This window comes from Pagrus pagrus (assembly GCF_965226575.1).
Source record: "Pagrus pagrus genome assembly, chromosome: 23".
Taxonomy (NCBI): domain Eukaryota; kingdom Metazoa; phylum Chordata; class Actinopteri; order Spariformes; family Sparidae; genus Pagrus; species Pagrus pagrus.
In genome coordinates, this window is record NC_140205.1 from 12,300,077 (window position 1) to 12,310,643 (window position 10,567).

At 38.6% G+C, this 10,567-nt stretch overlaps 1 protein-coding gene across 1 annotated transcript; it reads left to right on the forward strand.

Annotated features, from left to right (window-relative positions):
• Positions 1-162: 162 nt before the first annotated feature.
• Positions 163-9,004, forward strand: LOC311252353 (tetraspanin-8-like). Its single transcript, XM_084345434.1, has 9 exons — positions 163-408; positions 3,127-3,192; positions 3,700-3,813; positions 4,249-4,323; positions 4,429-4,527; positions 5,335-5,421; positions 6,029-6,088; positions 6,220-6,303; positions 6,838-9,004. The coding sequence occupies exons 1-9, from the start codon at positions 238-240 to the stop codon at positions 6,940-6,942; spliced, it is 861 nt and encodes a 286-aa protein (XP_084201560.1). The 5' UTR covers positions 163-237; the 3' UTR covers positions 6,943-9,004.
• The last annotated feature ends 1,563 nt before the right edge of the window (positions 9,005-10,567 follow it).

The following is a 10,567-nucleotide window of genomic DNA, read 5'->3' on the forward strand; positions in this document are numbered from 1 at the left end:
AACATTTTGTGTGTGCCAAGCGGTGTATCATAGGAGCTCAGCCATGTTATAATCCTAACCTCTCCTCTGTGCTCGTAATGTAAACGCCACCACCTTTGATTGAATTCCTTTAATCGCGGCTGCACAGCATTCCTGTGCGCGGATCCTCTTGACGCCAGTATTTCCGACTGCACTTGAAAGCGGCACAGAGCATCCTCATCCAGCGCGTCACGGTGACGTCCTGTGCGGAGAAAATAGATGCCCTTACAGTTAAAATCATATCTCTGGAGCCTCAATATTTATCTTTATGTAAAAGGGTGTTTTAAAGCTCGGGAGAGAAGCGGCAGCATGCAGCGGAGCGCAGTCATCGTGGTGGCGGACAAGACGAGCCTGAAGAGGCCGTTTATCTTTGCAAATGCTGTTCATATGGTAGGTAAAAAAAAACCCTTTTCTATGTAATTCAAGCCAGGAGGCCTGTTTGAATCCCTACACAGGCTGTTTCTCTGATTTGCTGCTTTCTTTTCATCCGCAACATCAAATCCTCAGCCCCCAAACTAGAACTGATTGTGTGTGTCTGCCTCGCATACAAACATGCTGCAGCGAGCCCCCCTCCATCAAAGATGATGTACAGTGTCTGCAGTCCGCTTCATACCAACATGTTTAACGTGGTTCAACGTGAAGAAAAGTGACGAGAAAGAGAAACAGCTGGCAGCTACGTCAAAAAGATTTGCATTCAGAGAATAAGTAGTATGATTTCCATCCCTCTCCCCCCAGACAACATCTGTAATGGTTTTTTTTCCAATGCTGATGTTTACAATGTGTGAGGTTGTGATATTACTATAGCATGTTACTGCCTCCAGGGCCGGATTAAATGGACAGATTACACAGGGCAGTCTGTATTTTTCAGCCCCCCCATGCACATTTTGATATTTGTACTAAAGATGATTCTCAAATGCCACATGAATATTATTATTATGCTCATTTATATAGTTTGGTATATATTTTAGCTTATCCATTTACTGTATATTTCAGTATTCATGCACAATTGGAACATTATAGGAAAAGTATAGCCCTTATATACATTTCATTCATATGCATAGTATATTTATGTTTATGTTTATTTTATTTAAAGAAGGGACAATGCACATTCATTAACATGAGCACCAGAGTCTATCATGTAAATGTGCCATATTTAGCCATACAGGCTAATTTTCAGCTGCAGTCCCTGGCAGGTTGATGGCATTAAATCTTTAATTTTAAAGCTGCACTATGTAGTTTAGGGGAAGAAATTTTAATCAGGAGCAAAATATTTGTTATGCCTAAACAAACTAAATGAATAAACTATTCCTTTTCGTGACTGAATTAACAAACTGACCTTAAAGGATAACTACCGTTTTTTACAACCTGGACCTTATTTCTAGCAAAATATATTATCATTTACTCACCCAGATAACTTTGGTGTCATTTGGCGTCGTTCGGACGAAATTAGATCCAGTGTAGCGCCGCGGATATCCATATAATGCGAGTGATCCGGGCACAGAAGCGCAGCCTCTATGAGCATTATCTGCCACGAAACTAGTTCATTTCACCAATATTTTGTTACGATACGCTAGTGCTATTCCCCTCTGAGTCCGGGCTCGTCTGTTGTCAACATCCGGGGTCTGTAGGTTGACCTACTACCTCTGACCTGGAAGATGTCGTCTCTGAGCTGCGCACGCACCTGCGACAGCGCGGCTTGTTTACCTGTAGCTGCTACTGCTAGTTTGACCCCGGATGTTGATAACAGACGAGCCCGGACTCAGAGGGGAATAGCACTAGCGTATCGTAACAAAATATTGGTGAAATGAACTAGTTTCGTGGCAGATAATGCTCATAGAGGCTGCGCTTCTGTGCCCGGATCACTCGCATTATATGGATATCCGCGGCGCTACACTGGATCTAATTTCGTCCGAACGACTCCAAATGACACCAAAGTTATCTGGGTGAGTAAATTATCATATATTTTGCTAGAAATAAGATCCAGGTTGTAAAAAACGGTAGTTATCCTTTAAAGGACAACACAATTTCATAATGTTTCCCTTTGTTTATATGTGGCGGACCCTGCCTCCTTTCTACGTAGCTTCAAACAGTGTTCTGGGGACCTTATTTTCCTCTGAGAACATCTTGTTTATTCAGCTATGGAATAAATAAATATTTCTGAGTTTGTAAATATTAAAATTCTGAGTTAGGATTTCTTCTGTAAAACTACACAGAGCCCCTTTAATATGTGTCTCTACTGATTCAGATTTAGATAATTGAATGTAAACTTACATTGACAGACGGCTATAGACGTGTTTTTCCCACACATGGATTCATTGTATATCTTAAAAAAACACAAATAAATATATAAACATTGAAAAAAAGTTTAAGATGATGAGTGATTTTTTAAAATGTTAAAATATTCAAACATTTAACATATGTCATTAAGCTGCTGTAAGTGACATATAGTGTTAAATAGCTCTAGCACAGAGTGTTTGGTCAGTAGCCCATGGCTCTCCTCCCTCTGCTCATGCAGTAAAAGAGAAAAGAAATGTTCTGGTACCCCTGCCAACTTTATCCAATCCTGTGTCTAGATCGAACCCAGACTGCCTCCATTAGACCTTAAATGAACTATGCTAGGCTGGGCAATGTATCAATATTCTATCATTATCATGATACGAGACTATGTATCGTTTTAGATTTTGAATATTTGCTTTAAGGCTGCATTACATTAATGTGATGTCATTTTCTGAACACACCAGACTGTTCTACTAAGCTAAAAATGAAGCACGCACCCTGTCTAAAGTGAATGCACAAGCTTGACTGCACATCAAGTGTATGAATAACGTCTTTTCATATCAATTTGGGATCTCGGGGCTTCCAGAGACTTGGATTATGCTGGACGAGCTGTGTGGAGCCATTTTCTGTTTGTCCTCATCTACTGCAGTTGTTTAAGAGAATGCTGCAACACTCTTTTACGGAGACAATGACTGAATTTACATTTTTGGGTGAACTGTTCCTTTAAATATGCATTTTCTTTATTGTCAATATAGTCTTAAGCCATTTTCAATCATTCTTAACTTGCACTAGTTTCAAAATTAACAGTTGTTTATGTTCTTTTCTCCAAAGGCGCTGTGCTTCTTCATGTTGACGATGACTGTAGCCTGGCACCGAGACCTCCTACAAACCGGCAAAGTAAGACTGACGTCAGATGCTCTTCTCATACAGGATGATAATAATTTCCGACGCAGATGTTATTATTTACTGGAGGCAGAAATAGCTCCTGTCTTGTCAGGATTTAAAAAGGAGCAAAGGAGTTTCTGCGATAGAGAAGGACAACTGAGGAATTATTAATGCATGGGTTCACTCGGTCTTCCATCATTACTGTCTGGCATTTTATATTGTTTTTTTCTCTGAACTCAAGCCCTCATATCGGCGAGCATCTGCCCGTTGAAGTGTCCTTGGGCAGGACAGTGAATTATCTTCAGGCGCTAAGTGTGCCGTTCTGTTGCTGACCCTGACCTTTGACCTCTTTTGTAACCATGCTATCTTGGAAATGTGCTTGTGATGACAAAATCATATTCTTATCAGTTGTAAATTAACATCCTTTGACCTTAATATGTTAAATAAAAGAATATCTGTTAGTCAGGGCAACTGCCAGTCAATGCATCCCTTTAACAGCAATGTTATCATTCTCCTCAGCTGGTGTCCAATGTTTCTGTTGTGATCATGTACGTCATGGAGATCGGCTGCCTGCTGCTCTCAGTGCTCGGGGTGTTCGGAGCCTGTACAGGAAAGAGATGGTGTTTGATTCTGGTAAAAACCTGCTTTAAGTGTTTGTATTACCACAATGTGTGTGTGTGTGTGTGTGTGTGTGTGTGTGTGTGTGTGTGTGTTCTTGTATGTGTTGACACATTTATGAAAGGAGGCAACCTTTTATTGATGGTAAACATGTACAATTTTACAAATAGAGTGAACAGCAACCAATATAGGCTCAGTTTTATTGTCGCCCGTGGAGAAATTCCCCAGACTCCCTTATAAAATTGCTTAATTTTGAACGATTTTGCATTGAGAGAAACTTTATACATTTTGTGAAATGCTGTCAATGACCAATTCTTGATTATTTGGGCCTTCTTGTAAATTCGGCAGATGTTATACATGAAGTTTCTTTATTTCTTTATGCAGAAACAGACAGTTCTTTCAAGATTTCCGTGTGCAGGACTGTTAATGTTGGTTTATGTGTGTGTGCAGTATGCAACTGGGATGGCAGCAGCCAGTCAAACAATCATTGTGAGAACAGCGCTAAGTTACCAAGATATTTATGAGGTAAATGCTTTTATAATATTTCATTTAATCTTTGGGTACTAAATAACTTGCAGGTATTAAAAAGCAGCTTTAACCACTGTATGTTTGATATGAATTCGTCCTCAGAAACGTGTGGTCCGGGAAGAGACCAAGCTGCTGTCTATGATGCCACTTTCTGGAACCAGCAAAGCCAACAGGACGCTGTTGTATAGTATTCAACAAGAAGTAAGTAGCTATTTCCAGTGGGAAACACACAACCCAAATAATACATCTCAACCCAATAATATGTCAGCACTGTGTCGGCACATCTTGAAGCGAGATATCTCATAATGATCTGGCATTTTGAAAATTACTCAATTCAGCCAATTCAACAACATAAAAAATTGGTTTGCTTAGTGAAGACACCATTTCTCAAAGTAAATATCAACTGTTTTTGTCTCTCGTACATTCTTTTTGTCACCTAAATTTGGGGGATGATCTTAATGCTTTGGTGTAAGCAAACAGGAAGTATAATCTTGCCATGTAATCACACTAACTAGCTTTGGCCTACAACTTGAGCCCTGTTTTTTAGCCCATTTGAGCCCAGTTGTTTCTTTGTCTGTGTGCCGGATTAGCTATTAGCTCTCCCTATTTGCAATGCACTCATGGTTGTAAAGACAACTACCACTGTATGACTTTAATAATTAAGAAAACCTAAAAGAATGATGATTCTCAGGCAAGTTCTGGAGTTTAAGGCGTGTCTTTTATCTATGATTTCTAAGCTGATTTATCGCGATATCAGAATTCCTTCAAAAACATTCAGAAGGTGCATGTCGAAATGAATGTACAAATGTGTATTATACAGTATGTGTGTTTTTAGATTTGACTGAGTTATGAGTATGACAACACACCAACAAGCCACACAATATTGTCACTGCTAGCTTAGCAGAACTACAACTAGCATAATGATCACAAATATCTCTAAATTGTAGCATGAAACTTGAAGTGATTTAACATGGTCTGTGTGTACCTGTGTGTGTCTGTCCCCTCCAGTTTGAGTGCTGTGGTCTTATTGAAGGCTACAAAGACTGGGGCTCCTCCATCCCTCCTTCCTGTAACTGTCAATATCCAGGAAAATGCGTGAGTATTTCCCTTTGTGTAAGCAGAATATAAGCTGTGAAGATGACTCATTCAGAGCGCAGATCCTGTGGCCACACATTGTCTTTCAGTCAAAGTAAGACAAGCAGAATATCTTTTTTTGAGAAACTCTGTATGTGTGCATAGGTTTGATCATTTCATCGAAAAACACAATTTACTGAATGTTCATCAGTATGGCTTTAGAGCTAATAGCTCCATCTCAGTGGCAGTCAAGTAGTTTTCTCCTGCACTGGATAACCAGGAATAAACTGTGGGGTTGTTTTATAGACTTAATGTAAGCAGTTAACTTTAAGATCGATATCAATATGTGCAACTAAATGATGTTGAATCAAGGTTACTTTAGGGGTTCCTCAAGTTTCAGTGCTCGGCCTGCATTTGATATCAACAAGTCATCACCAAATTTAAGTAAAACAAAGTTTATAATATTAATATTATGTTAATTGGCAAACCAATAAGCAAATCAAAAATTTTAAACATTATCATAGCATTACCTATGCAAATAAGACCCAGGATGCACCAATATTCTACTACTCTTAAGTGAGCATTATTTTTGTCACATTATTTAATGGGATTTTTTACTCCTCACCAGATTCGACTACGGGGCAGCGCCACACTCGGGGCTCCCAAGAACCAGTATGTTTATCAAGAGGTAAAAGAGCTTCAGATTGTTTGGAAAAATATGAAGAATTTCTGGTTCCGTAAAGTCTTACTTTCTCACTGATCTTCTCTCTAACTTTTTCCACTTTCTGAAAAATAACTCTAATTTTATTTCCCCCACAGCCTTGCCTACCAATTTATGTTTCTGAACTGAAGCTTGCATTCTCGCTGGCAATGGGTATACAGTTTGGAAGTGGAGTGTTTTGGGTGAGTGTTTGTTTCTTTGTTTGTTTCTTTTTTCCTTCTTTCCTTCTTTCTTTTCTTCTCCCCTTCTTTCCTTAATGCCTTCCTTCCTTACTTTCTTCCTTCTTTTCCTCTTTCCTAATTGCCTTCCTTCCTTGCTTCCTTCCCTATTTTCTTATTTCCTTTTTTCTTCCTTTCTTTTTCTTTTTACACATTTATATGTAGGGTTGGACTTCACAGTTATCAAATTGGACACCAGTTCTACTTTATAACTTAATTATGTTCATATTTATGGTATGATCAAAATATAGAAACATGGCAATGTCTGCTGCCTTAGCCGACAATGACAGTTGCCAATTATGTTGAATTATTGACCTAATCTGTGCTAGATAACTTAATTTGTGTTACACTGTACAAATAAATACTTCCTGTCATGAAGTAGACATGGTACACAAAGGCTCTGGTGGTGCGAGTTGATCCTGCATCAGCGGAAAACCACAGCTGTAACCATCTTTGAACGCCACAGCGTGCTTGTAACTCTTGTGCTCCCCTTCCCAGGTGGTTTTACTCGTCATGAGCATCAAGCTGATGGGCCAGATAAAAAGGAAACAGGAGTTCATGGCTCTCCTCCAATCAAACAGATACGTTCCTGGTGCCTTCTAGTCACCGTTTTGTTATACAAATCCCAAGTTATTATCAAGAGTACCTTGTTTGAATTTGCACATGTAAACACATACTGCTGTATACCATAATCTGGCTAATTTGTGCTATAGCAACACATGTTGACATTGTAATTTTCTATTAACACGTGTTAATGCATGTAACAGATATTGGAAAGTAATCAACATGCATAGATAAATTTCAAACAAGTCTGTTTTTTGCCTTACTGCTGTAAAGACACTGCAATTTAAGGAAATTAATTAATCTTTAATAATCATCACATTTTCACATGCTTTTGTTATCTTACTGAGCAATAACCTGCTGTTTGTTTTCTTTGAGTAGCCGCAGTCTATCCTGGAATTTTGCTATATACAGTAAGTGTTGTCTTATCTGGATATTGTTCTTTTTCTCCATTTCCTTCATTCCTGGACACATCAGTGAGTCAGATATTAAAGGGTATTTTGAGTATTTATCAACTTGGACTTCATTTTGCCATATTTTTGTTTCTACCTGATCAATGGTGGCAACAATTTTTGAATCCAATGCAGTGAATTAAGGGTTTATTTCAACCAAAGCAGAGTTGGTGAGGAGTGGAAAGATGAACCAGTGCGGTTTGGGGGAGTTTTAGCTAATTTTTTTGTGGAGTTTGACTGAAGTGTGTTTTACGATAATGAAATTGCAGTTTCTGCAAATGGAGTCTGGTGGGTTCGGCAAGACTGTTAGCAGCTGTTTAGCGGTCTCTGTTGGTATCCTTTCCATAATGTTGTTATATACGCTCAGAATAACATCAAGAACAACATCAGTGGCAAAAACAAGCACCTAAAGTGGACGTATTTTGAAGGCGTGGAATTGCCCTGAAGGAGCTTGTTTTGCCGCTGCCACCGGCGTCTAAACTCAATGCAAAAACAAAATAAAACTCAACAAAACTGTCTTGGTTAGTCTGTCCATTGTTCCAACAGTCACCACGCCAAGTTTGGTTAAATTAAACCCTGGATTTGATTCACTGCATTAGATTTACATATTTTGTTTGTTCTTTTACTCTTTTCTTTGGTAGGGTCTGAAGATGCATCCTGCTGACAAAGTTAAAGATTTAAAGATTTTGAGACGAATGTAGTCTTCATGATCATATGACATGTGACCAGTTGATGCTAGTAAACCAGTACACACAAAGAAATATCTCTTAATCAATTAATGGCTTTAATATAACACTTTGTCGACTGGACCAACTTTTCTTAAACATACATATTTAAATATGCGTACATGTCTTTAGCTCACGCATTGAATTTCCAGCAGTATAGCAACCACTAACCTTTGAGCGAATAATAGTATTAATAACCCTCATGTAGCACCTTTCTTAAACAGTGTTTACAAAGCGCTTTGATTGAAATATAATCATTTATTTATCGTTGAGCAATGTAATTTTCTTGGGTAAATAATCAGGTCAGACAAAGGAATGAGCCACACAGCTCTCATTGGGACACCAGAATGTCTTGATGCCTTGTGAATAAGCACATTGTATATCTGAAACCTCATCACTCCATATAGTTTCTCTTAAAGCACATTCAGTGAGTAAATAATCATGTCCGCCAGAACGAGAGGGGACTCTGGTTGGTTGCACATTCAGTAGACATGCAGTAAATCCTTAATAAGTCCGCCTCCAAAATTTGGATTTCAAGGTTTGGAGAAATGTTGGCAGGGCTGCAGTCGGACAGGTTGTGAGAGGCTCTTGTAAGGAAATGTGTCATCGATGTTCTTGCAGAGACTGTAATGTCCCAACTGATGCCACTCTCACCGAAGAAGCCTTTATGCCACATCACTTCCAAATATGACTTGCTGCATGAGCTGCCTGCGGTTGAAATGTCTCCTTGACTAATATGCTGTCAAATATATTTCATCTCAAAAGGCAGATCCAGTGTCTACCTGTGCACTTTAACCATTAATGCCTAATATACAACATAGTCTTGCAAAGTATGGTATTATTGTTTCTGTCATACACTGTTTTTTATTTATGGAATGAACGTATGTAAAATTTTGTAAATAGCAGGAATAAAATATGTGATTCTTGTTCCTTTGACTTCGTGAAATCATTTCTTTGAGTGGAAATACTTTAGTCCTTCACTTAAAACAACATTATGTAGACATTGGCATATTGGTGCCCCCCACAAAGTGCAATACCACTGTTGTCAATACATACCAGAGGTCTGTTACATACAAAGTCAGAATTTTGATATTTACAATATTAAAATATTCATGAAAAAAATAAATTCCACTAAAATCCAATGAAAACAGCTGTCTCATTCTACCAGTATAACAAGACATTTGGCCATTGATTTTGAGTCGATGGCTCAAATGACCTGGGAGCTATTAAAAAAAAAAAAATAATAATAATCGGGCGGTGTATTCGCTAAAAATGGTGATTTTTGTCAGGCCTGGGCTAGAAAGAGGACTCAGATGCAGAGTGGAGACAGTTCAAGCAGGCTTTTATTTTGAAAATTCTCTTTTCAACCTTTAAGACACAGCAATAAATGAAAAGGCTGTAGACTCTAGGATATCTAGGGAATCATGAAATCAAAAACACAAAAAGAAAACCAAGCACAACAGAAAATCACTCCAAAAGGAGGAAACAGAAAAAGGCTGTACTACTCTGGCGAGGAATAATGACTATGAAATTTTTATAACAAAAAACGCTCCAAAGGAGGAGGATACAAGAGCTCTAAAAATTATACTACGCTGCTTCTGAGCTGACAAAATTTATGAAAATAAAACAACAAAAAATAATGGCTACAAAACAAAACTAACTTCACAACTGAGCTGACAAAATTACAACAAAAAAATCACTCTTCTTAAGAGGCGCAAAGGAAAATCAAATACCAACTTGGGATCGTAGATAATGGGCAAGGCAAGGTCTGTGGACATGAGGCTGGAGGTGCACGAAACAACGAGACACTCTGGCACTGGCACAGGACAAAGGGAGACGCGGACTATAACACACATGAGGGTAATGGGAAACAGGTGGAAACAATCAGGGATCAGGGGAGACGTCAGACCGGTGACACATGAGGAAGGGCAAGTGACCTGAAACGAGAGGACAGTTACTTTTCAAAATAAAACATGAAATTCACGAGACAAAAATCCCGGGACGAGACATCCCTCACTCACAATTTTTCACTACAATATTCCTGAAAAATACAAATTCCACTAAAATCCAATAAAAACTACCAGTATAACAAGACATGTCAGCATTGATTTGGAGTCGATGGCTCAAATGACCTGGGAGCTATTGAAAAAATCGGGCGGTGTATTCGCCAAAATTGATGATTTTTCATTCAAATATTCCTGAAAAATAGAAATTCCACTAAAATCCAATAAAAACTGCTGTGTCTCACTCTACCAGTATAACAAGACGTGTCGGCATTGATTTGGAGTCGATGGCTCAAATGACCTGCGAGCTATTGAAAAAATCGGGCGGTGTATTCGCCAAAAATTGTATTTTTCATTCAAATATTCCTGAAAAATACAAATTCCACTAAAATCCAATGGGGAGAGCTGTGTCTCGTTCAGCCAGTATAGGACCACGTTTGGGAGAAATTTCGAGTCAATCGGTCCAAAGACCTGGAAGCTATTGAAG